At 40.6% G+C, this 27,409-nt stretch overlaps 1 protein-coding gene across 1 annotated transcript in view; it reads left to right on the top strand.

The window, feature by feature from the left end:
- The window catches only part of hectd2 (HECT domain containing 2), a 67,099-nt gene that overhangs the window by 14,199 nt on the left and 25,491 nt on the right, over positions 1 to 27,409 (top strand). Inside the window, exons 3-16 of the mRNA XM_087849958.1 lie at positions 464 to 602; positions 717 to 819; positions 980 to 1,069; positions 1,647 to 1,711; positions 1,971 to 2,016; positions 6,054 to 6,163; positions 7,936 to 8,084; positions 8,181 to 8,304; positions 10,418 to 10,514; positions 10,657 to 10,764; positions 13,208 to 13,340; positions 18,477 to 18,565; positions 25,548 to 25,612; positions 25,841 to 25,934. Coding sequence (XP_087706084.1) covers positions 464 to 602; positions 717 to 819; positions 980 to 1,069; positions 1,647 to 1,711; positions 1,971 to 2,016; positions 6,054 to 6,163; positions 7,936 to 8,084; positions 8,181 to 8,304; positions 10,418 to 10,514; positions 10,657 to 10,764; positions 13,208 to 13,340; positions 18,477 to 18,565; positions 25,548 to 25,612; positions 25,841 to 25,934 — 1,412 coding nt within the window. The remainder of the gene's footprint in view (positions 1 to 463; positions 603 to 716; positions 820 to 979; positions 1,070 to 1,646; positions 1,712 to 1,970; positions 2,017 to 6,053; positions 6,164 to 7,935; positions 8,085 to 8,180; positions 8,305 to 10,417; positions 10,515 to 10,656; positions 10,765 to 13,207; positions 13,341 to 18,476; positions 18,566 to 25,547; positions 25,613 to 25,840; positions 25,935 to 27,409) is intronic.

Raw genomic sequence — 27,409 nt, 5'->3', positions numbered from 1 at the left:
CAGTCTGCCGCAGGGCAGCTGTGGCTACAACTGTAGCTGCCTCCACCAGTGTGTGAATGTGAGAGTGAATGAATAGTGTAATTGTAAAGCGCTTTGAGGGTCTCGAAACAGAGATTGCATTGCATAATTAATAATAATCTGCACATAAAACAAGAAGTCTTGAACCAGATATCTGCTTTACATTATGAACATTTAACGAGCAGACTTGATATTATATTATGACCGTGATTACGCCTTTGTGAGTGCTGCTATAGCTGAGAAAGCTTTCATTGTGTAGCTCACTAGGCTGAGAAGATGAGAGGATGTGGCTTCCTGTAAAATTCTACTTTGGCATCCAGATTCCTCTTTAAACTCTTTTTCTTTAAAGAACTCCTTAAGTCATGTTTTCTGTGCAGATGGTCAGTGTTACTGAGAGCGTGCTATAGTTGAACTGGTTCCTCTTCTTTATTTTCCTCTCCTGCAGGGAGAGAGCTGCCTCCGATATGCAGCGATGTTCGTCAAAAGCATCGGCTCTCCATCGACACTCTTCCTCCAGAGGTCAAAGCTCCATTCCCCTCTGACCCCATCATCCCCCTGCGCACCAAGACTACCAAGGAGTTTCAGTAGGTGTCAGTTCGCTGGAGCTTTAAACACACTTTAAACATGCGGGAAACATCCTTAAATCAAAGGTAAAGAGGTCGGTCTCCGTGAAGTCTTTTGTGTGTTTTGGCTGCTAGGGAGGACATGGAGCGTGCCCTCCAATCAGGAGACTGGAGGGAGGTCCGGGAGTTTTACCTGACAACCTTTGACTCCTTCATAGAAATCAACGCTGCCTTCAAGGTATATCACACACAGAATCTGGTTCTCAGCGAATGGCCTGTTGTGAGAAAACACTTTTAAATGCTGGTAAAAATTTCACAGAACTGTTTTACGATGTGGTGCGATGGGAAAGCAGTTTTCACTAACTCTCTCCGTGTGTTACTCTGCCTTCGTTTCCCAGCGAGAGGCGAATGGATTGTTTAACACTATAGAGGACTCAGGAGTCAACACCAAGTTTGTCAACGCTGTTTATGACGCACTGCTCAACACGGTGAGACCACACCTTCAGACATGCTTGCATACGCTCAGAAATGAGGAGAAAATACTCTGAAATTCTTCTGTTGGCTGTTTGCAATCACGATAGTTTTCCTTTAATCACATTTGAATGCAAAATATTTTACATCTGATGGGGCCTCATCAGCCAACACCTTGTGTGCAACTGCTGGAGCAAATCCCAGCAGTTGATCAACTGCTGGGATCAGCTTAAGGCTTTTCTGGGAGCTTTTAGGAACTGACTATAGGGAACGACAATACTCCAGCATAGAAGTGAACTAGTTTTTTAGCATCACTCTGAATCAGGATGTTTCTAATTTGATCAGTATTGCACATATGAAACAAGGCAGTCATGGAGATTTATGTGTATTAAGAGATATATCCTGGTCAAAACTGACTCCGGGGTTCCTCGCAGTAGTACTGGAGTCGTCCACACCTGGTGAGTGTTTTCTCAATTTAAAAGTAGAACAAGTGACCTTCCTGTTGTGGTGAAGGTTAGATGAATATGCCGTTCAGTGTTTTTATTTCTCTTTGTAGGCCTCTGCACACTAAGCTTGTTTCGGTTGTGTTTTTAGCCTCAGGACATCCAGAAGTCAGTGCTGAAAGGGATCATTAACAGCCTGCTGAGGGAGTGGAAAGGGTGAGACGAGCTCTCTGCATCTTTGTGTTATCATGTTCCACTTATGAAGGAAATTATTAACATTTCATTGGTATTTTTCACATTCTAATCACTGATGTTGGAATTCTTGTTCATTTATATTAAATTGTAGTAAAATAGCTTAAAGTAATACCTTGAATCTCTGTTTTGTACCTCTTTGCTGGTGTAGTTATTTGTTATTGTGGGACTATTTGTTGACAGTGTCTCACTGTGTTCTGGGTTTTGTCTGTTCTTTTTTCAGGCCTCGGACAAAAGATGATCTGCGAGCTTACTTCATTCTCGTTCAGGTACGATTGTGGGGAGTACCCTGAAGGCCCCTTACAGTGAACTAATCTTCATCACAAATCAGTGAAGAAATCAAATAAATGAGAACAGAGAGTACGGCTGATTAAGTCAGATACAGCATGAAAGTGGGAGCTAGAGTGTAGGTGGGTTGCAAAGTGGCTGACAGACTAAAACAGTGCGCCCTGTTGGCAACTTTATGATTGAACATGCATCATGTCTTGATGCATGTTCAATCATCCAGGTAAGGAAATCCCAAAAAGTAGATTCTGTTGATTTGGACATGTTTTCATTCAAGTGACTTCTTCACTATCTGCTACATCCAAATGAACAGAATCAGCTTTTTGGGATTGTCTGCAAACACTTGCTAAGTAACCACTGAGTGACTATGAAACTGCGACAGTAAAAGGAGGAAGACCTTCAAAATAAAAGTTCTCCCTTTCCGCTGAAACCAAGATGTTTCAAAAGGTTTAACTTTTACTTTGACGGTGAATGGTCTCCTGTTCTGGTTTGTTCCGTTTCACAAGTGTTTGCAGTCGTGGTCTTCCATATAAGCTGTTGGTGCCTTCGAGCTACCGAAACAACAAGGTTTTCGGTGTAGCACTGTTTACCTCTTTGCCACCAGTTTTACGTAGCAACAGTCAGCAAACAGTTAACGTTTACACATTTTTGTCCCCTAATAATCAGTAGTTACCATGGGCTCAGTGACTGGTTTTTAAGCCTACGTCGTTGGGACTTGAGAACATTTGTTAAATTTGGTAGTTTTTGCCCATATTTATTCTTATTTAACAAAGACATTTTCATCAAAATGTTTTGTTTTCTTTTTGAAATTTCCTTTTGCTATTCTTCTTAATCTTGCCTCTTGTTTTCATTCCAGTCTTTCTCTCTTTTTGGGGATCTTTCTTTGATGCTATTTTTCATCTCGGTCTGTCTTTCGTTCTCTCCGTCCAGTCTGATTCCCATATATGGTTTTGGGGATCAGCATCAGATAAAGACAGCAGTCTACAGTAGTCCCACTGTGGTTCCAGCCTCCATCACACACACACACGGCCGAGCCAAACTTCTGATTTTGCCCCATTTGACTTTGAGGACTTGCCTCGTCTTTCAGCTCTCATGAGAACATAACCACGCACACACAAACACACAGATCGGGACTGGATGAGGTCATTTTGCAGTTGACTGTTGGTTTCCTGCCTGGTGATGACTCTCCTTCCTTTATGGGCTCTGGTTGCTACAAATTCATCTCTTTTTCCCTTCATCTGTGCATTATAACCGTTCTCAGACTGAAGTGAGCTTTTCGGGATTATCTCACTCATTTTGTCATTTGTTATTACTTTTATTGCATCCAAACTTGTGCGCGTGCGGTCAAAGTGAAAGTGGGTCACTCTTGAGGAAAAAAAGTAAAGGAAATAACAAGCATTTAAATCCTACTTCAGTCAGCCTTTAGCCCTGCAGTTAGTTGAACGAATGAGAGAAACCAGCCTTCTCTTACAAATATGAACCGTATGTTGAGCATGAAGCATTTTCAGTGGAAAACTCAAATATTATGTTCAACTTGAACCATTGTTTTGTTTTGTTTCAACTTGTTTTCATAGTTCTGCCCATTATTTCTTTATGTTATAATGTTGTACTCTCCAAGTTATAAGAGCTGAGAACACGAGGCCGTAATGAAGTCCACCGGGGCAGTTAACTCTCGTTTTCATTCTTTCATCTAAACAAATTTGTCTAGAGGGTTGTTTAAGGGTTGTTTGGATGCTTGTGGGAGACCCAGCAGATTCCCTTTAACACATGTTCCCGTGATCCCAAATGAAAGGTTTAAGACTGGTGAGGAAATGTTCTAAAAAGTGAAAGAAATCATACACAAAACTATCAAAATAAGGAGTACTTTCCTCAAAAAAGGTATTTTAGTAATGCAAACTAATGAGATATTTATGGTCACTTTATTTTATCTAAAAATGCACTCAACAACAGAAATAAGGAGATGAATAAGAAATAAAACAGGGAAAATATGCTTATGACAAGCATGCGGTAAAAGCCACTTGGTTTTGGTTAGAACATGAATAAAGAATAAACTCCATCAGTCATATTTTCCCACTTCATGATGCTCTTAAACTTATTTTATTTTATCCTATCAAGTAATAAAAGAATAAGAAACTCATGTTCCACAAACAGGGCAGCACGGTGGCACGGTGGTTAGCACTGTTGCCGCACAGCAAGAAGGTCCTGAGTTCAATTCCACCGTCAGGCCGGGGTCTTTCTGTGTGGAGTTTGCATGTTCTCCCCGTGTTTGCGTGGGTTCTCTCCGGGTACTCCGGCTTCCTCCCACCATCCAAAGACATGCAGCTTGTGGGGATAGGTTAATTGGAAAATCCAAATTGCCATTAGGTGTGAATGTGCGAGTGAATGTGTGAGTGAATGGTTGTCTGTCCCTGTGTGTTGGCCCTGCGACAGACTGGCGACCTGTCCAGGGTGTACCCCGCCTCTCGCCCTATGACAGCTGGGATAGGCTCCAGCGCCCCCCGCGACCCTGAAAAGGATAAGTGGAAGCGAATGGATGGATGGATGGATGGATGTTCCACAAACATGACTCAGACTCTTGCTCAACACTTCATGGCTTATCCTGCTGATCTGAACAACACCCTAAACAAGCAGCAGTCCACTGGAGAAAGCCCCACCTGAGACAGAATCTGCATGTAAATGCTCGTCCATAGTGTTCATAGTTAAAAAGCAGCCATCCTGTAATTGGTGTAGCTCAAGTGTGATGTTTTCCTTTTATTTCTATTCCATGATTTTATTGGTTGACTGTCGTCGTCCATGAAAACAACACTGAAAACTGTCCTCTTATGGTCTCGCCTTTGACTTCCTTATGTGATGAGTTTCTCTTTCTGTTAGAGTATAAAAGCTAGAAGTAGCCTTTAACTCTAAGTTTCAGAAAGAAGGCTTATATGGGCTATGCCCGTCGGCTAATGAATTGTGATCGACAGTTTGTGAACCAATGAGAATGCAGTTTAACAGTCACATCCGCCTCTGATGACAAAAATCCTCATGTTGAGGCTTCACGATGGAGCTTTGGAAACCAGCAGGTGAAGTTATTAACAAATGTACTGTTTTATTCCTTATAACTCAAAATGAGTAAATGAGCCCATAAAGTCATCAGAAAACTGTTTACTGAGATTATCCAGGACAGCTTTCACCAGACGAGCATGCTTTAATCCAGCGGTCCCCAATCCCAGTCCACGAGGTCCGGTGTCCCTGCAGGTTTTAGATGTGTCCTTGATCCATCACAGCTGATTTAAATGGATAAATTACCTTCTCAACATGTCTTGAAGTTCTCCAGAGGCCTGGGAATGAACTAATCATGTGATTCAGGTGTGTTGACCCAGGGTGAGATCTGAAACCTGCAGGGACACCGGCCCTCGTGGACTGGGATTGGGGACCCCTGCTTTAATCAGTCAACTCAAATTAACCCTTTCACATAGCGGTCACTACAGTGGACAGCTATTCAAAGGCTGTGTTCTTGTATTTGTGTCAGTGTTGATGGTATACTTGCACATAAACCACTACATAGGACGCTGATGTGTCACTCCATGCCCTGCCACCCAGTCCAAACGTATGTTGTCCACCTAAGTGGACGTGTAAAAAACGACATGTTTAATAAAGTGAATTTCAAAAATGGTTAACATGGTTAACTACAAGTAAAATGAACATGTGGTTCATTACCTTAGCATGTTCCCAGCATAAATAACAGTTATTTGTAGTATATATTGACTCACATACTATTTAATACAAGACAGTACACGCATAAATGTTTACAGAGGATACCTTGAATTGTGTGCGTTTCCATGGTTGCCATGTGTGTTCACATGCATCCAGGCACTACGTTGCTGCTCTATCAATTTGTCCTGTTAATGTCTCTGTTAGTAGCATCATGCAATATACTTGACATTTGTGTTACGATTTCTGTCTCAGTTCACATGTTGGATTCTGGCTTTTTAACTATGTGTGTGTGTGTGTGTGTGTGTGTGTTTGTGTGTGTGTGTAGAACCCACAGTACTCAAGCACCAGCACCTATGTGATCTATGCTCACCTGCTCAGGCAGATCGCAGCTTTGTCTGAGGCTGACCATCACTTCCTGGTTCACTGGTTTAAAAAGTAAGTCCAAAACTCTGTGCGTGTGTGTGTGTGTGTGTGTGGTAACCAGTTTGATATTGGTTCGCAGCCAGTAACAAATGGACCTCACCGCAGTTTAAATAAACAATAAAAATGTCAGGTATCATATTCTGATTGATGTCTTTTTACAGCGTCTATAAAGCTACAGAATTTTCTTTCTCTTTACATTTGAATTACTTTGTCTTTTACTGATTTTCGTCATCCACTCTGGATCTAAGGAGAGAGGATTTTGTATGTTAAAGAGATCGTACAGCCTTCTGTGGAAAATGTGGGATTTGAAGCTTTAAATAACTCGTGGATGTGTGGGCGGATTGGCTCTTGTCATCTTGTTTCTGCAGCAGGGTTAGCAGCTGATAAATTGTGAGATGAGAACATAAATTAGGCAACTACTCTGCTTAGTCTCACTTTCTTAATGCATATCACATACACAGTTTTGAGGTTTTATGAACCTCTGCTGTCGTTTGGTGCAAACCCTAAAATTTGACAAAACGCAGCACTCGCATTCTTTTTACATCCAGCTTGGTTTTTGTCTTCAGCTTTGCTTTTCCTACCCTAATCAGCCCACACAGTGCGACCTGCATGCCAACACTTTCCCATCTGGAAAAAAAAGTTCAAACGTGTATTTGTGATTAACTGACAAGTATAATAGAATTGTTCTACTTAAAAGAGTATGCTTAACTACTTGACATCCACCAGGTCACCAATAATCTTTTGTTTTGAGTTTTGTTTTGGCAAAATGTTTCTAGCAAAACTTTAGAAACTGCAAGATGTTACATTTCAAATAAAGAGTCATACATCAGCTGTTGCATCTTTTTTCTATGTGACTGTTCCAAATAGGCATTATATTATATTTAAAAAGGGGGTCAACATAAGCCAGACCCTACCCTAACCATAGGTGGGCTGCTAGTGAATGGCCGGATGTTAAATAGTTAAATATATTATATTATATATATTATATTAAATATGGAAAAACATCCTAGAAAAGTTTTATCAGGTCATCTTTCATTATATATTGCTAAGAACACGTTTGGTGAATCTGTCAGTGACATACTACATGACTAAGACTGGTGCCAGGCAACATATGACTCAAATAGTCTATACGAGCAAGGAAATGGAAATCTCATTTCAGCTTTTTGTGGATGCTAACAAGGACACATTTGTTTTAATGTTTGAGAATCTGCTTGCAAAAACCCAACAAGCTGTAGTCCAAAGTTTTATTCAGAATAGCTGTAAAAAGAAGTCTTAGATCCAGTCCTAAATTTTTCACAATGTCAACACAGTAATTAACAGTAAGAGATTAATAGTTATGGGGCTTATGAAATATTAAACTTCTCTCCAATAGAAAAAAAAAGCATGTTTATTAATTTATACATTTCTTTATCTTATTTAATTACATTGTTCCTCACTGTCCAAATATAAACTTTGTCCAGCTAGAAGACTTTAAACTTCACACACAGCCTGAAAGCACAAACGTAAACCAGCTTCTGTTCGTCTCCCTCTCGGCTTGAATGAGGAACATTTGAATTCATGCTGTTTGCGGTAATGATTTACTAGCAAGCTGCTTCAAATTAGAAGTTCTGTTTAGTTCTGCTCAGATCCAAAAACCAAACTTCTCCAAAGCTGCTATTATTTTTTCCTCCTTGAAGTGTAAGCATCTATTTTTGTGCACATGTATATTTCAGGGTGCAGTTTGACTCTGCCAAGCCACCAGTATTAACTCCGTGTATCCGTGTGTGTGTGTGTGTGTGTGTCAGACTGTCTGCAAGGCGTTTCAGACAACTGGTAGAGCGCCTCCTGCAGTTCATCTCCACTCGCCTGTTTCCAGCAGAACCAGATGAATTTCCTCCTCTGTCCAAGTGCGCCTGGTGGATTCCCTCTGCAACCAAAGTGCTCAGCCTCTTTAGTGAGTCTCTTGCATCCGCAAACTAATAACATCTCGATGTCTGCTGCAGATGATTTCTGTCACATATGACTATTATTCTTGTTTCCCTGTCCTCAGATGCAGCCAACAGTGTCTCCTCCCCTCCAATCATGTCCTTCACTGACTTTTACAACATTACTCTTGAACACATAGATTTTATGGAGGATTATAGGACCTGGCAGAACTACGGCAACTCAAATAGGTCAGTTATGTTTTTTCTGTATACATTAAACTGTATGAATTTTCCATCTGGTTCGATCATGCTAAATCCTGATGCTTGCATCATTAGTAAATCTAAAACTCATATCTTGCAATTAGGTTTGTTTTCTTTCAGCCAACACTGGACAAATTACCTGCCAAGAAATTTAGCTGAACATGATTTTCAATTTAATCGCAAAATTTAGTGTTCACTTGAACCATTCTTTAGAGCACCAAAGGCGATAGGATACATTTTACTTCCAGGACTTCATTTGAGTCATTTTGCAATTTAACAATAATCAACTTTTAGATGGACATGACCTTTTTGGTTAAGATATTTATATATATATATATATATATATATATATATATATATATATATATATATATATATATATATATAAACTATCATATAGAAAGGGTATGATAGAGGGTTGTCCTGGTGAAAATCCCGGACGAGCCCCCAAACATTTTCTTAGTCCATAAATTGATAATGTAGTGGAACTAATGGCATATAAGATGGCACCATCTTGCTGTAATTCTATGAATGTTAAATGATGTAAATATAATTATAAAACACATAAGTTTGAACCAATTTTATTATTAGATTCAGGTTTCTTAACTAATATCTTAACTAACAAACTTTTAAAACCGAATCCAAAAAGTACGACTGCTTGTATCTTCCAACTCAAGTATTAAATAACAAAGAAATTGAAGGACCAAGGCTTACCTTACCTACACCAAAGCCAGCCATTCTGACCACATCTGGCTTTAAATGCATGCATAGGCTGATAAGGCATAACTGAAGTAATATTAGGTACCAGAACACTTTGAATATTTCTTTCTTTATTTGTTGTTATGGGTTGAGATATGTTGTATTACCATATAGATTTGTAGGAATAATTTCTTGCTAGCATAGATGCATTTCTGTTCAAATCAAGCATCTTTACTGCAATTTTACATCCTTTCAAGCAGCATAATAAACTAATGAAACTTTGACATTAAATTTACACCACTGCATGTAATGAAATAGCTGACATCTCTCATTTTGGTGGGGCATACCTCTTCGGTGACAAACGGGCGCAAACGACACCCTGTTGTAATTTTGTATGAACTAGGCATTTATTTTCTTTCTTGTAGATCACTGAATATGGTAGTCAGCATGTGAGTAGTTGATTTGTTGCTATGTAACAAGTTTATGGTTGATTGCAGTAGCAGGTTATGCTAGAGCTGCTCATTTCTCATGGATACACAACTTTTCCACAAAGATATGTTCCTGAAAATACCAAAAAGGTAACATATTCTACTTTAACTTGTGATTCAAATCCAGTCATAACCCTGGGTTGCTCTATATAAGAGACTAAATCAATGTCATCTGGATTCAGATTGGTTGACCAATAATACAAAACCTGAATGACTGTGATTCACTTCACTTTTGTTATTCAAATCTTCATCAGTTTAGTTTTGTGTAAACTGAACACTGAACACTTTCAGCATTAAATAAAAAGCAAAAAATGCTGTACTACTTTGTAGTGTAGTAAAGTATAGTAAAGTATAGTAGTAATGATGGGATGATGAAATAGTCAGTGATGACTGATTTAGACTCGCCTGCAAATTCCTATTAGAATTGCCCCTCCATATTACAGTACATTACCCCGAGTAAGTGCTACTCATGACCGAAAGTCGTCTAACATCCCTTTGAAGATTCCTGGAAGTGAAATTGAGTATCTCCTCATAAGCAGAATGAAATAACGCTTCCACAGCTGCAGTTTATCCAGAACTATGGAAAGACTTGCAGAAGCCGTGAAGTTCATTTCACGCTGTGTCACGGCTCGTTAACGTCTCACAAAGAAAATGGATCTGGAGTTTACAGTTGAAATGACCGGCTCTTACAGCCTCTGGCTGGTGCGGTGGGGGATTTGTGGAGCTCATGTGGCTTGGAGGGTGTAGACTTCAGAGCCTGCTCATTAGGGTAAAGTATAGAATTTTGAAAACACTTGAAAGCTGGTCAGGAATGCAGTTACAGAAAGACATATTTATGAAACTGCTGATAGAAAAACACTAAGAAACTCTGCTTGAGAATTATTAACGATTCTTAATTTTTTTCTCTTTTTCAGGTTTTCTTTCTGTCAGTTTCCCTTCATCCTCTCGACGGTGGTAAAGAAAGCCATCATCCAGAAAGACTCGGAGCAACAGATGATCAGTCAGGCCAGGGTGAGTCGCACATTAACAAAGCCTGATTCCAGACTTAAAATATTGTAATAAGGAAACACAGAGCAGGCAGATTTGCTGAAGCTGTATATGAGCAACAAATGCTTGTCTGCTGAGTTTAGGGTTCTGTGTTTTTGCTTCACAGCAAAGTCTGGTCAGTAAAGTTTCTCGCAGGCAGAGAGTGGACATGAACCTTCTGTTTCTCAACATTAAAGTACGACGAGCACAGCTTCTCAGCGACTCACTGGATGAGGTTAGTACATTCACAAATTTCAGTTTTTGATGTATAATCGTTTTACAAGATGTTTAAACTGAAATATGCAAGTTAAAGCATGCAGTGTAGACCGGTGTCATCGGGGCGTTTATTAATTAGAAATAATGTAAATGTTGTCTGATCTTTAATGCATGAAAAACTGCCATGATGATTATTTATTTTTAAAAAAGAAAGATAAAAAAATCTCCTGCAAATTTCCAATGATATCTTTTATCAGTTATTTTTATTCCAGTGCGAACTGCAATTTCTAAATTCAGTTTCTCTGATTTTGGTGCTTTATGCTTTATTTTTGGTGGTTTATAAAGGCTGCTTTGGTAATCTTAGTAGAAAGTTCCTTTTAGGGGAAAATTGATAACATGTACGGCAGTTGCATGGAAACCTATTACTGATTACTATGTCTGATTTCTAAAAACAAATCTGGGAACCCGTTAACCCATCAGCTGACAAACTAAGGGCACAAATGCTAGCAGCTGTCTGAGCCGAGACTTCCTGATGTGTCTGCCAATCATAGTTTATGATCGTTAATAAATTAGAAAAAGCTAATAAAAACCTTTGTCCTCTTTAGACAATGCCCAGTGTTTTTGAATTTGAATTTTGGTTAATGCATTCTGTTTTTGCTGTCCATGTTATCAGTTTACCTGGTCAGTACCTGCTCAGACATGATTGGTTATTAAAATGAAGACAAACCAGGAACATTCATGTCCCTAAAAACTCATCCTTTGTCTACCATCTTTACACATATCTGCAGATATGCAGATTATATGCAGATATCTGAAGTGACCTTAAGCCATAACACACGGAAAGCCAATCAGAAAACAATATGATCTTTAGAAATACACAAGCACAGATTGGTGCAGGTTCAGTGTCATTTAATGACAGATGTGTTAATGTGCCGTCTCCACTGAAGTACTGAGCAAAGATCGTGAAAACAGAAGGAACTGAGGAGAATCTCATGGGTGTAAACTGGGATTTTTAGGACATCTGAGAGTGTGATAACAACCAAAAACCAAACAACAACCAAAGAATTTCTTAAAACGTTGTTTTAAGCAATGGGGGGAAAATTGGAAACGTGTGATGTGGGAATGCTGGGAATATCGGCCAGTGAATATATAGACCCTGCCATGAGGATCAGCAAGTATGCCTTTAATGTTTTGCAGTCATGTGTCACCCTCAACCTCCGTCAATCCGAAATGTAACCGTAAATCTGAGATAAACACTAAAATCCAAGTCTAAATTATGTGAAATGTTATTTTCTTCCTGAAGTGAGGTTCACACCAAATGTCTTTCATTTTGGTCTTTAATTGCTGGTTCGTCCCTGTGAAGATATTCAGTCTGCAGACACTGAGGAATACATGATCACAGCATTTTCATACTTTCATTTGAAGAAACCATTTAGCAACTTAAGTAACAGTGTTTATGGGGAATTATAGCAGAGGATGCCGTTTTTTCCCAATGTCCCAAGGTTTTTTTTTTTACCCAGAAAATATTTCCGCATCTACTTATTTTCTACTGCTTCTGTCTGTAGCAGCAGTCTGAGCAGACCTGTGCCTAAAGCTCTTGTGGCGTCCTCAAGCCAGAAGAGAACCACAATCTCTCCATCATATCTGCACTGGAATCTTTCCCATGTTGGGTGTGACTGCAACACCTCCACAGGAGGCGTCCAGAGGCCCCTGGTCAGCTGATCTAATTTGATGTGGAGGAGCAGCAGTTCTACTCTCAGCATCTCCTGAACCACTGAGCTCCTCACCTAGTCTTGCTTGCAGTTTTCATAATTCCTTTCATAACTCCTTCCCTCATCATGACCATAGATGTGGGTAGGAGTGTAGATGGACCCGTAAATCAGCTGCTTTTGTCATATCTCTCTTTACCAGAACAAATAGCATCCACATCCCAGCAGACACCGCAACCACTGGTCCGTCAATTTCCTGCTTCATTCTTAACCCACTCATCAACAAGATCTCTACATTCTTGGGCTCTTTCCCAACCTGGAGACGGTGCTGCTGCTTACCATCTCTGTTAAAAAAAGAAGCGCTAACAAAGGACTTATTGTTAGCAATGCACAACTTCCCCTGGTGCTCTACAGGAGCCAAATAACCCATAATAATGGGCCTGATACCCCAGATTTCTTAAGCATCTCAAACAGGGCACCATAAGAGCAATCGCACACCAGTTCCACAAAGCAGATGCAGAACAGCTGGACAAACTCCCAATCTGTAGGGTAGACTCTTACCCACAGAACCCTGGCTGATATCCACAACACAATATTGCCAAGGCGTGTCACCCAGGATAACCCCGCATCAGACGCTTCAGGCGCTGCAACTCTTACCCATCCAAGGGGTGCAAAGGTTTCTGCAACAAGTGTTTCTGCAATGCAAACTGAGACTAAATGTGTGTGTTTGTTTCGTCTCTTTGTCGCCGATAGCTGACGAGGAAGCGATGCGATCTAAAGAAGAAGCTGCGGGTGACTTTTGTCGGGGAGGCGGGGCTGGACATGGGCGGCCTGACGAAAGAGTGGTTCCTGCTACTCGTCCGACAAATCTTCCACACAGACTACGGTGAGTCGGGGTTTCAGATTGGAGGTCATTCACACTGAAATATGAGCTGCTGAGCTGCGAGTGTCCACAATCCAGCCTTCATCATCAAAATGGAAAAGCTTTTCTTTGAATAGGTCTCGAGGGAGCAGCTGAGAATAACAGATAAGGTTGAGAATCTGGAAGGTAAATCCCGTTTGATACAAAGTCAGTGGAAAGTGAAGCTGTATTTTATTATTGAAGTCGAGCGGAAAAAAATCGTATTTTTATTGGATAAAACGGAAAGTACATTTTTATTAGACAGAGGCCTCGGTGGACGTGCTTTGTGAGTTTTCGGGTCAGTGAAACTGCAGCGGGAATAAGTGTCAGATGGCTGAGAAAAGTGGCCCGTGTTGGTTTTGGCAACGATATAATTAACCGTCATTTCAGTCTGGAAGAGTTCTTATTATGATGGTCGTCTTCTCTTGTTTCTCGTTTCCTTTTTGTCTGTTCTGGCTGCCTGACTGTAACTATCTCTGTTTGCCATTGCCTCTGTTTACACGATTTATTCCAAGTCTAAAGCCAGACACGGCTAAGTCACTCCTCATTACAGTTGCGTTAGGCTCTACAACGACCGGTAAAACTATCACACATCAGTAAAGTTGCTCGATGTGACAGCTTTAGAATAAAGACACCATTATTATTTAGATGGTTCAGTGTGAGCCTTGCTTTTCATGCGTGTCCCAAGTTTTGACTGGCTCTGTGTTCAGCCTCTCAGCTAGAACTTGTTTTTTTCCCAGTAGCTATTGGCAACTTTTCCCCAGTAGCAAGAATGCTGGACAATGGAACAGCTGGAGAAACTGTGGAAACTTTACTTTTCTTTCAGTAAAAGAAAGAACTCGCCACAAAAAAGGCAATAAAACGGAAAATACAGTCACATGAGAAGGAAAGGCCTCAGGCAGGCGTTGACTGGACGGAGAGAGATCCTGGACACAAGAGGGTTCACTCCATTATTATTTCTAATGATAGGAATATGAGTATTTTTCCAATACTCTTGACTGATGTTGCAGGTATCACTTTCACCTTATAGTTTAACACTGATTCTGGAGAAGGATGAGTACTTCTAAGGCCTGTAATGCCTGTTAAAGCTGGCTGAAGTAGTCCAGTTTGTAAAATTGCGGCAGAGGGGAGACGGGTCTGTCTGCTGTGCTTAAAACAATCCCTGCACTTCCTTTTCCGACACTGATTGTTGTATTTGTGTAATAGCTTATAGTCGTTAACTGTCAGCGTAGACTTCTTCACACTTAATATCTTTAGTGTCTTACTTGGTAAAGCTAACGTCAGCAACCGCAACAAACAATCTCCTCAAGGCCAAGGCCGCTTCTTCCCCATCGTTCCACACGTTTAGCATCTACCTTCACATTCTTCTAAATTGGTCATTCATTGTTCCTCCTTTTATACTTATAAAAAGACCATTAATCTCTGGCTCTCTTCCACAGCATGTCATTTATCCCAACCAGTCGCAGCAGATGGCCCCGCCCCTCGCTGAATCTAAAGGGAGTTTTTCCTTCCCACTGTCACCAAAGTGCTGCTCATAGGGGGTCATATTGTCAGATTGTTGGGTTATTTCTCTGTATGTATTATTGTAGGCTCTATCTTACAATATAAAGCGCCTTGAGGTGACTGTTGTTGTGATTTGGCGCTGTGTAAATAAAATTGAATTGAATAGAGTTTATTTCTCAGTGGTATTGACCTGCTGTTGTGTTTTGGCCCCAGATACATCAAACTGAATTGAGTTGAACTTGCTGGCTGCTCTGCCTTTCCTTTATAAGGGTCTGTGTCACCAACAGCTGAAGGAACCTGTAGTTCCTTGGCAAGTTTTCACACATTAACTAAGATTATGTGGACCTTTGGTGGAAATGCAGCGAAAGACTCACTTCCATGCCCGCTGGTAATGTGGATAAATAAATCTTAAGTAAAGGGCTCAAATATTTCCCTTTGGAAAGGATTCAACTGTTTCCTAAAACAGCTGGAAAGTCTAGTTTTAAGCAAACACGAAACAAAGTTGAGGGAACGGCACAGGGAACGGGACTATTTTCAGTGGTGGATTACTACACGTGTGTGTGGGATTCATTCAGGACAAACTGCAGTGTCTGTTTGTGGTAATTAAAGCGCATGTCGCACAGCAGAGTGCAGCCACGTGTTATTAATAGTTCTTGGAGAACAGCAGCGCACAGATGCATGAGTTATATCCAGTGTTGGTCAAGTTACTTGAAAAAAGTAATCAGTAATTAATTACTGATTATTTCCCCAAAAAAGTAATCCCATTACTTTACTGATTACTTATTTTCAAAAGTAATTAATTACTTAGTTACTTAGTTACTTTTTAAAAACACGATTTACAACCTGAATAGGTGATAAAGTGATAGATCTTTCAGCCCAATTCTACTTTTTCTGCATAATCATCATACAAAATGTAATCAAATGGAAAAGTCTCTTTTTAAAACTTGTTTTATTATTTTTAATCTTTTAACTTTATGCATCAAGCAAACATTTAATTATCTGCAACATTCTCTGACTGGAAGAAATTTGTTTAATATTTAAACCTATTTTCTGCACATTCCAGCACATAATTTTTTTTTTTGTGTGTTTACACTCAGTCTTTCAAATAGATGCAAGTAAAACACAGCAGAAAATAAATAAAGTCAAAGACTAGCGGTCCTGTTGCTCTATTTTCACCTGTAAAGCAGGAGTGGGGTAGGCGGAGGGTTACCCTGGTGCAGGTGTGCCGCGGTCACTGGAAGGATACGGCAGTTTCTCTGTGAGTTTCCCATTACGTCGTAGCTACTCGGTGCTTGTTTGGAAGTTTAGGGGTTTTTTTCGCTGTAAAAAGAAGTTTTCTTCCCACGCACAACGGACACTAATGTTTTTGTCACTTTTTATGGAATCAAACTCAAAGTAAGGTCAGTACTTCCACGCTTTAAACGCTGCACGCTCATACTCTCTCTGCACTCGATATATGATCCATTGTTGATCTGCACACAGCTGTTGTCACGAACGTCGCACTCGCTTACGTCACTGTCATGAGACATTCTCGCAAATTAGTAACGCAGTAACGCAGCGTTCCTACGGGAAAGTAACGGTAATCTAATTACCGTTTTTGCAATAGTAATCCCTTACTTTACTTGTTACTTGAAAAAAGTAATCAGATTACAGTAACGTTACTTCCCGTCTCTGGTTATATCAGCCTTTAAATACATACACAGTGCTTCGTAGCGCCATACTTTCATTGTTGCTTTTGCTCTCAGTAAAAAATCCTTTAATGTGAAGTCTCGATTGAACGCATTTATCACAAACAGTTATTTTATTCACCGCCTTCCAGCTGCGCTGTGCTGAGTTGCACATTTCACAAATGGTGGCGAGTTGGTGGTTTACAAAAATCATTTAGATCTCAGTCCAAACTGGATTTCTGTGAATTGTGAGGAAAAAATTTCTAAAGCCTTTCTTCCTTCATTTTTCAATTCAACAAGTGTGTTTCCATCACTGCCGCTCCAACATTTCCCCTGACTGCAAAACGTCACGTCTGGGCAAAAAAACGTTTTATAATATTGATATAGCATTTTCTCCAAGTTTCGGCCGCGTCCGTTCAGACTTTGTAGTTCAGTATGTTGGAATTTGCATAAAATATACTCGAGTGGAAACCAAGCGAGCGTCTGCCTGTGCATCTGCGTTTTCTGCTCTCTGCGTCTCCGCTCTGGTCAAGTTGTTCTTTCCATCGTCGCTCCATCTTTCCGCGGTCGTCTGTGTTTGTCGGTGCCAGAGGGACGTCGGCCCAAAGCAACACACTCAATGAAAGCTGTGTTCCCCTCATTAGCAGCACCGGGAAATCCCCACCTCTGCACACACACACACACAGCTGCACACAGACAGGTGTACACGCACACACACACACACACACACACACACACACACACACAGGCTCTTTTATACATGAGGTCTTTTCCATTTTGTGTGTTCAGAGATGTGAGTGGTCCAGATGTGAGTCTCCACTCTGAACAGACGGCTGCTGTTTCTTTCAGTCACAGCTGGAAGAGTTTCAGCAGCGCTCGAGTCTCAACAACTTGTGTGTTTTAATGATTTATTTATTTTAATTAAATATTTAATATGCTTAGGACGTCAGCAGGGTGCTGCAGTTGCAGAGAAACTCTGATCAGAAAAGAGGTGATGTGACTGACATCCAGCAGATCAGCAGTGAAACAGCAAAGCTTTTGGAGGCTAAAGAAGCGTGTGCTATGTGCACACCTACACATTACACCTGCAGCAGCTGCTCGACCACACAGAGCCACGAAGCTCCCAGTACACATTTTGTATTCTGATGTTAGTGCTGGAGGAGGTTTGGACAGCTTCAGGGACAAGTCAGCAGAGCATTGGCGACTTTTGACCTCATGCACACTTTGCAATAATACAGCTTACAGCTGATTGTGGAATATCTAAGAGGAAACTGGAGGTGAGTTCATTAAAAACGTCTCTTGTGCCCCCCCTTGACACACCTCTACAACATTGAATGGAGGTTGGGGACAGTGTCCTTTCCTTGCTGAACTGCAGAGGCGCTCACCCTTTGCGAACCACAATTCCCTTGGAGGTGGTGCACACCCTCTGATCCCCCTTCTCACAAATTCCAAATGTGCATTTAAAAATTCCACATGAGGGGTAGATGCGAACCAACCTCTAACTCTGATATAGCTCAGTGATCTCAGTGATGAACCAGGCACTCGTTCAGCATCGCATTTCAACTTGCAGGACAGTCCAGTCGATACTTTCCCAAACCGCGCTGTTTGGTTTCTCCGCTTGTGTTCAGAGTGCCTTTGATTTCAGTGCAGTTTGACTGCTACTTTCTAATTCAACGCAACCTAAATCCCTTTTTTCCCCAAGTTTGGACAGTTGATTGAAAGTCCTGAGTTGAAAACTTTATGTGGACACTTTTTAATTTAACAGGGACTCACTGTTTCCGGGAAAAGTAACAACTCTTTTCTTCTTCAGACCCTCTGTTTGTCGTAAAAATGACCTTTCCTCTTTTTTTTGCCTCCATCACTTCCTGTATCCTTTTTTCTACCAATCAAATGTATCGAATTAAATAAAAGAGATGTGTTGAATCTAAATGTCGTATTTTCATTTTTTTAGGGATGTTTACCTACATGAAGGACTCACGCTGCCATTGGTTCAGCAGTTGGAAGTGTGACAACTACTCTGAGTTCCAGTTGGTCGGGACTGTATCCTTTATGAAGAACAACAACAAACATCAGGGTATGTGCGAGCTTTAAATGTTGTTTAAGCGCTTTATAAATGAGCTCTTTGGAGGTCCTGATGAGCCTAACGAGATCGCTTACGTTATCCGGTTCAAGTTAAAAGAAGGACAATAATATTTGTTTTGTTTTTTAATGAACGTGCATCGGAGCAGTTTGTTTAGCACCTGCCGCCCCTCCCACGTTAGCGTTTTATTTCATTGTTTTCGTAGCTGCAGAGCAGTTTCACAGCATCTGCTTTTCTGCTCTAGACAAAACTGCTGAGTGTTTCTGGGAGGGTCGGACTATAAATGCGTGTAATGTGCAGACGGGCACAAATAACCACACACACGAGCTTTCCTCGTGCACCGCCCTCTGACGTAGCGAACACTCCTCCGTTTTAAACCGCAGACGAGAAAAAGATACTATAATGTGTGTGTTTAGGCTGCGGGTCTGCACATGTAACAAATACGCCTCGCTCTGTGGAGGCTTTTTCAGCGCAGCACATAAAATTGAATTGACGTGGTCAGAATCATTTTTCCAAAACAAGACCTCAGCGAAGAGCTTCATAACAAATACAAATAGAATCACAGCAGGTTTGTGTGTTTTTAAATAATAAATCATATTAAAAAAGTTTTTATCACAGACTGTAAACCAAAAATGGACACAGCCTAATATACAACTGCCTTAACCCTTTAAAGCCGGCCGGAGTGGGCACGCTCTGTTTTGCGTAACTATTTTTAAATCCCGGTAGCTCTGCAACCACGTGAGCTAGAGCAATAATTTTTTTTGCATATAAAACCGGAGGAGTTGTACTTACATCTTATGCCATCAGCTTGTCCTCGGTCACAGTTTCCTTCCACATATAGCTTTGCAAAAACTGCATAAAAAGCACTTGCAGCAACAAAAACATAATATTCCAGAAACACGCTTTGCCGATCCGATCAGCTGTTCATAACACTTCCTACGTTGGATTAGACATCAGAGCGAACTATCGCATGTCCGCCATGACCTGCCCGAGACCGGAAGTGACGTCATTTTCGCGGAAATGTAGTTTTTTTACTATCAGGGCCTCATGAGCCTATACTGGTGTTTTTAAAAGTTATCTTTGACTTTATGACTTTCTGTGTGGTTTCTGGGATGCTTAGGACTCATATTGCACTGCTGGAAATAGTTTATTTTGATGCATATGCTGCTTTTTTGCAAATTTGCACTATAATATTTATTTTCGTTTTTCCTGCAGTATATAAAAATTGGTGTATTTCAAAAATAAAACTATGAAGACACTCAAAATAAATTTCCTGTGGTGGGAAACTATTTTGTGCAACTTTTTTGTATTTACAGTTTTGAGGGATAAGCCTCTTAAATTTCTCTAACTAGAAATATATCTTAAAAAAACAAAAACGATTTTCGATTTTTCTGTAGTTTATTGCACTTTTTTGCATTTTATGTAATTACTATGCACTTAATGATTGTAGTGCTCCTCCTAGGTTTGAGTCATATTTGTCGTTAGTGTGAGTACATGAGTTACATGATCAGCCCAGTTATAATAATGGCCAGCAGGGGGCGCTTCCTTTGCCTTCCAGTTGTAAATCTGTGACCTCAGTAAACAATTCTTTCATGAGTTTTTGGGTCAGCTGCTAGTTTGAAGTCTTATTGATACAACTTTGTAACCCACAATAAAGCATGGTATGCTTTATTGAAGCTTCAGGACTAGACATCATTACTTCTGTCTTTTATATACAGTCTGTGTCATTAAGTCAATGCAAACGTTCAGTCAGCAGTGAAGCTCATCACTTATCCTTCAGCCTGAAACGCACCAAAGATCAGCTGTTTTGTTCCTGCTGTTTCAGGGTTCTCAAAGTGTGGCTCACGGGCTATAGGCGGCCTGTAAGTGCAACAAGTACAGACGCACTACAAGCTTTTCATTCATCCACAGTTAACATCATACAGGTCAATCTGAAACAAGTTAACATTTGTCTTCAGTTTCAGGTCAGGAAATTTAACAGCAAGCTGTTCAAACAACAGAACGTAAACCAGCACAAAAATGACAATTCTGAACATAAACCACGATCCTCTGAGCAGATTACAAACTCTAATGAAAGGTTTTATGTTTCCTGCATTAATCACATGTTGGTTTTGTAATAGAGTTACTACAAAATGCACTTCTTTGTCTCCTACAAATTCTGTTCATGCATCGACTCAACCACTCGCTGAGTTTTCAGGCACATAATTGCCGTCTGAGTTTAACTCGCGAGCATCGTAGTTTCCATTCGCTGCGAGTAAGTACGCAGAAGTCACAGGAAGGTGGACGTGGTGGCTGGTGGGAGCAGAGTCCAGGGACTGCAAGTCCCCTCTGTGGTTACGCTTTAACAACAGAAGCACTTTAGTTAAGGTCGGGGAAGGATTGCAGTCTGGGTTAAATACAGTAAATACAACACACCATTTATTCCTATTAAACTCAACTACAGTGAATGAATAAATAATGTGAATACAGTGTTATACACAGTAAATCCATCTGGATGCTGTTTTACAAGACTGGGTGTTAGTGTGTTAATGTGAACTTTAACAATTAAATACATTTTTTGCTACATTGTATCCGACAGCTTTCTGACTCCAGGCAGCTGCACCTTCCCGCCTTCTGTCAGGCTGTTGCAGCTAACTGCACCGTGTGTAGCTTGAAAGCTGCCTGTTCTCCAGTCTGAGGGCTGAGATTAGCTTCAATGTTTCACTCAATTTAAAATCTTTTCAGTTCATGTGGACATTCCTTCTTTTTGACTCGGCCCCACCTAAAACAGACCTGCATATTTTTGCATTGTTTCACTCACTCGTTACACATTCATGCACAGCACAGCCTCCCTGTGGCCGTGTTATTATTATCATTCTTCTCTCCTCAATGAAAGTTTATGTGCGTGCATGCGTGTGTGTGTGTGTTCATAGAGTTCATGTGTGTGTAATATGTGGCCAGAAAGTGATTCAGCACTTCGGGCTCAGTTACGAGCCAGCTGGGAACTGTCAAAAGGTTACATAACCTAATAGCTGCCGTTCCTCGCCAGGTTAGTGTGTGTGTGTGTGTGTGTGTGTGTGTGTGAACATAAATCTGTTTATTGAGTCGCACACTGGGGATCCAGCGTTCAACATCAAGTTCCCATAAACGTAAATTTTTGGGATGAGGCAGTTTTCAGTTACGGCGGCGGTTAAGGTCAGAGTACGTCTTCAGTAAACGAGTCGTCTGTAACGAGGGAAACATGAATGTGCAGTTGTCGAATCAGCGAGCGAGCAAAAGAAGAAAGAAGTGGAAATCTGTGTAGTTACACGTGTGTGTTTGCTGCTGGGTGTTTTTTGCATGTTCCACATGTGCGTCTGTGCTCGGAGCTAATTCATCTGTCTCCCTGCTTCTTGTGCAGTCGCCATGGCAGCACCGCATCATTACGGATATGTGGCAGAGGGCAGGGAGAGAGTGTGTAACAGAGACTAAACAGAGGGAGATAAGTGAAAGGGAAAGTGGTGCAATGATAGAATATAAACAGATGTAAACAAAGTGGAATAAACAATGACGAGAAAGAGCGATGAAGTGGGACACGCGGAAAGACGAAACCCAATTTATCTGCCAGAACACGAGACCGAAACAAAGTCCAGCTGCTGTTGAGTTACATGTGCTTTTATACACACGATACGTGTTTTATTTAAAAATCTTTTTGTGTGTATATTAACAATCATAGAGACTAATGCAACTGCTGTTTTACTTCACATCCCTAATTCATCAGTGCTCAGATCATTATTTCACTTATGTTGTGTTTAGTCTTTGTTTCTGGCCACACAGTGAAAACCACGCTGCAGAGGTGCTCAGAGTAACGACTTAGCCCCCACATTTATGAGGCACAGCGTGTCACAAACAGAGAGAGGGAGAGAGATGATGAAAATAAAAATAAGAGCTGAAAATGACATTTTTCACCCTGTCGCACGGTGCAGACCAACAGGCACATCCTTACAGTCTTTGGGGGTTCCTGAGAGCCTGGAACGGGGATCCCCCGAGGACGGCTTCCTGATTATTTAAGCCTGAATTTGGTGAAAAAAGATCCATATGTGGTAACGAATCATATTATTTTTTATGACCAAAAAAGAGAATAATTAATAACTGGAGGAAAATCATATCTCACTTAAAACTATTAGAATGTCATTATTCTACCTTTGGTACCATGTTGTAATAATTACAATAATCTGTCTGCAAGAAGAAATTATGTAACAATAACACAAAAAACATTTTCAGTTTCATTTGGAGACCAGCTGCAGATTAGGCAGTGAACGAGTTCAAATCTGTATTTTTTATGATGATTGTTTGTTTGTTTCTCTGTTTTTTGGGTTTGGACTTCATAACCAGTAGAGGTGGGAATCACCATACATCCCACGATACGATATTATCACAATACTTAACACACGATAAGATATTATTGCAATTTTTTAAAATATTTTGCGATATTCAGATTCTGTACATAAAGGTAAACTTTATCAATATTCATTTTATCTCATATCAAAGTCTCGCACTCAGTCTTTCTCTCATTTCAGTTTGATTGTTGACAAACTGAACGGTTTGTATTACAGTCTAGTCCAACTTAACTGAATCAACCATCTGGTACAATTATAGCTATTCTGAACTATGCAGTTTATGAAAACTATGCAGCCCCTTCAGCAACTGAAGAATTTGAAAGTAAATGAAAACAAAATATAATTTTACATTAAATAAAAAAGTTTTAAACTTAATTAAAATAAAACATGTCTTAAATTAAAATAAGTAAACTGTCATGTTTATTGCTGCCATAAAAAAAGTTAAACACATTTGGACAGTGAAGGAATGTCAGGATTCTTGCTCAGAAAAAGGATCAACATGCTCTGAAGTCAGAGCACAAAAACCTTTTTGTAACAAAGTATCGATTTCTGCTGTCCCTGTATCCATACATTATTAGCAAACAAAATATCACCATACTACACAGTATCCATTTTTCCCCCACCCCTAATAACCAGGAGGATTTGTGATCGAGCAGTCATGTGCACATGTGGTTTGCGTGGATACCATCAGAGCAGAGATGTAGGCGAACGGGAGAGGCCAAACTGCATCGTTTGTGTGAACGAGTTAAAACAGCATTTTCTAACCCTGGCTTTGGCGTGCAAAACATCTTTTGTTCAGCCCTAATATTGCTGCCATCATCACACCCCGTAAACCTTTCTAAAGAGATCGTTTGCAGACTGAGAGTCTTTGTGTAAGGAGACCAGCATGCGAAGGGGGCGGCTCCACGAGGCGGCCTCTGTGTCAGCTGGTGTGTGCTAATTTAATTGAAGCTCCAAAGTTTTGTGTTAGTCGTCACGTACTCTGATCTGTGTATGAGTATTCCTCGTCAAGGTTGTGACATAAAACCTGTTCGTTTATCCAGCGCATCCTGCTAACTTATCGGTAGCAGAATTAATTTGCAGATTGTGACTTTGTGCCTCGTTGTGCTGTGGCGGCGATGAGAAAACTCTGACTTTAAGGACCAGAGAAGCAAAAGGACGGAAGGAGAGAGAGAGGGGGATGGGGAGGGTTGTGAAAGGGAGCGGGCATGGAGAGGTGGATAAAGAGATAAAAGACAGAGGGAGACAGCTTTATTCATGCCTGTCCCATAAAGTGTCGATTCATGAACCAGGGCTGCTAAATGCTTTAAGGTGTGTGTGTGTGTGTGTGTGTGTGTGTGTGTGTGTGTGTGTGTGTGTGTGTGTGTGTGTGTGTGTGTGTGTGTGTGTGTGTGTGTGTGTGACTTCTTAATGGCCTCCTAAATGGTTGCGATAATGGTTTATGTTTGTTTTCATGTTGGGGCCTGTGTGTGTGTGTGTGTGTGTGTGTGTGTGTGTGTGTGTGTGTGTGTGCACAGAGAGGGATTTATTTATTTGCATACATGTGTGTCACCTGCCTGTAACAGTGGTCTTCACATCACAGACGCACACACTCTCAACCTACACGCACAATTACACCACATCTGGTCGCCACATGTGGCAGCTGTGAGCAGTTTGTGAGTGTGTCGGGCCGCCGCCCTTCACATAGAAAATGAAGAAAAAAATTGTTTGACCATGTGACATTCACAACGTGAACTCTCCATCACCTCCACACACACACACACACACACAGACAGAGGTTGACATCGTATCGTTTGCTCTGCAGGAAACAGAAATAAATTTGTTCTTTTGTTAATTAGATTAATTGTGATATTAGATATTGTAAATGTGCGTAAATGAAAGTGTGTCTGAGAGCTTCGTGTCAGCACAGATTAAACGCTCTCGCCTCCACCTGAGCTGCAGTGTTAGCTGCATGCTTCTCTCCGTTGGCCGATCAGGGTTTCATGATGAAAAGTGAAATGTTTGTTACTGAAATATAAGTTAATATTGCTGCAGGCCCAGAGGGCAGCTCCTCCGACAGAGAAGTGCTCTTGTTGGGTTTGGGAATATAACTTTGAACCTTCTGCACGTTTCCAGGTTCAGAACCCCAAAAGTTGTTTCCTGTTATATGAAAGGCTCGTGTAACCATTAGCATATTTGCAGTAACAATGAAGGGCACAGTTTGTTTTCCCTGACCTACATTTCCCTTCTGCTAAAATTTAGGTGACTGTTCATAAGTTCTATTTGTTGGTTTTATTTTATTTTTTATTTTTTTACAGTAATTTCACAGTTTCGCCCACATTCAACACTAAACTAAGCATTTTAACTTGTATTTTCGGGTGAAGTGGACATTCAGGATGTTTAATAAGAGTGGAAATATCGATCAGTCAATATATTAATTAAGTGACATTTGTATAGCAGAAAAATACAAAACAGATATACAATAATAGACAACTTAAAGTTAATAATAAAGATGAAAAGTCTCCCCCCAAGGACTGAGAGAAGCTTATTTTTACTTTGCGTTACATTATTGTGTTGTTTCCTCCTTAACCTCATGTCTGATCAGCTGATGGGCTTAGCTGTTTACAACAGCATCGCGCTGGACATCCACTTCCCTCTCTACTGTTACAGGTGGGTGCGTTTCCATTCCTTTTACCTCCACAGCGTTTCTTCTTCTGCAGAATCTAAAGTGTAACGCTGCCGTCACCTCACAGCTGCAAAAGCTTCCTGTGCACGAGTTGCAGCTAATCGTAGAGATGCTGTGGAAACTTTTGCTGATGTTTCAGACGCCACAATCCAACATTTAGAGGGAATAATATGAAGTAACCTTTAATAATTGTAATTCTTCTGTTCTTACAGGAAGCTCCTCACACCACCCACTGTACCATGTGACCAAAATGCCCTCGTTGGCATGGCAAACGCCACCCTGGACGACCTGCAGCAGATCATGCCGGTAGGTATTTAATTTACACGTCTTCTGCTCTCTAGTTAGAGACTCTAGAGCTTCATTATAAAAAAGACTGACTTTATGTTGTCTTCAGTCAGCTTGATTGTGCTCGATGGGACCTGTCCTGTGTTTGGACAGGATCATCTTTCTCTTTCTTTTCAAGCTTTGGAAAAGAAGGTAAACCCTCAGCACATTTAGGCTGTGCCAAAGATACTTTTTGTAAAAGTGGCACAAAGTCGTGTTTTAAGCTGGGAATGCTGGTTGGGTTGCACTACACTAACACGTTTAGGTTTTTCTTTTCTTAAAATCACATGTAGGAGCTGTTAAATTACGCTGGAAAACTAAACTCTTGTAATGTTGAACCATTCTCATGCTTGCATTTCTCTCGCCTGCCACTAGAGGACGCCAGAGTTAAACGTATGAACTCTCTGGCTCGCCTTCACCCTCTTCTTTCCCATAATCCTTCTCTTTGAGGAGTCTAAATTTAACTCCATGCACTGTTGTGAGATTGGGGTTAAGTGATTTAAGTGTCCTGTGTTCCTCTGACCTAGCTTCATGTGTTCGCCCGCTCACATACCCTCGTTTTTTCACAAAGTGCTGGGTTGTCTTTTCGTGCAGTGTGCCAGCCCACAGATGTGCGTGCTCATTTTTCATAGATTTTCAAGATTTTTTTCGCTGTGTTTTCTTTGATTTGGTCAAATTCACATGTAACTGTTGATGTAACAAATAGTTGGAAACTTTAGCTTCATTTGCCGAGTTTCTCTCACACCTAGTTAGTAAATTACTCTTTGGCTTACACACACTTATATAAAGTCTATCACACACGCAGCTTTGGGATTTGATAGTAAAGCATACCGAGGGTGTGTGGCTTCATCGTTGTGCTGTCAGAGGCTGTTTCCTGGTTTCTTTGTAAACAGTTCACATCGCACAACGTGGCGAATAAATCACAAAAGATATGAAACATGCAAAATGTTACAGTCGCCAAGTGGTTGGTGGTTAATTTAGTGGTTAATTTAGTTTAGTTTGCAATAGCTAATGTGTTAGTTAATGGAGCTGTACTTGTTGCTTTTTTGCAGATGTAGACATGCAAAGTTGCAGATGTTCCTCTGTTTAGAGTGTTTGATTAAGTTGCAGTAGCCACCATTAGTTGCACGAATCGCCAGAGTTACTGATATGTTAAGATACAGAAGTTGCTGTAGTTCTTTGTGGACTGATTGTAGTTGCCAGCACAATTCTTGCAGGTGTTGCTGCAATTTCAATAGTTTGCTTAGTTGCAGTAGTTTATGGTGGTTGGGTTAGTTACAGAATTTGCCGTGCTTGGTTGAAAGCTTCGCTGTAGATATCGGTTCCTTTGCAAATGTTGCCACAGTAGCTGCATGTGTACTTGTATTTGCATAGGCTGAGTTGATTCAGTTGCAATAGTCACCATGTCAGATGCAGTTCCCTGTAGTTGGATTGCTTGCCACAACAGTTCCAGGTGT

This window comes from Neolamprologus brichardi, chromosome 13, assembly GCF_056152115.1.
Source record: "Neolamprologus brichardi isolate AB-2024 chromosome 13, ASM5615211v1, whole genome shotgun sequence".
Lineage (NCBI taxonomy): Eukaryota > Metazoa > Chordata > Actinopteri > Cichliformes > Cichlidae > Neolamprologus > Neolamprologus brichardi.
This window is presented reverse-complemented; position numbering and strand designations above follow the sequence as displayed.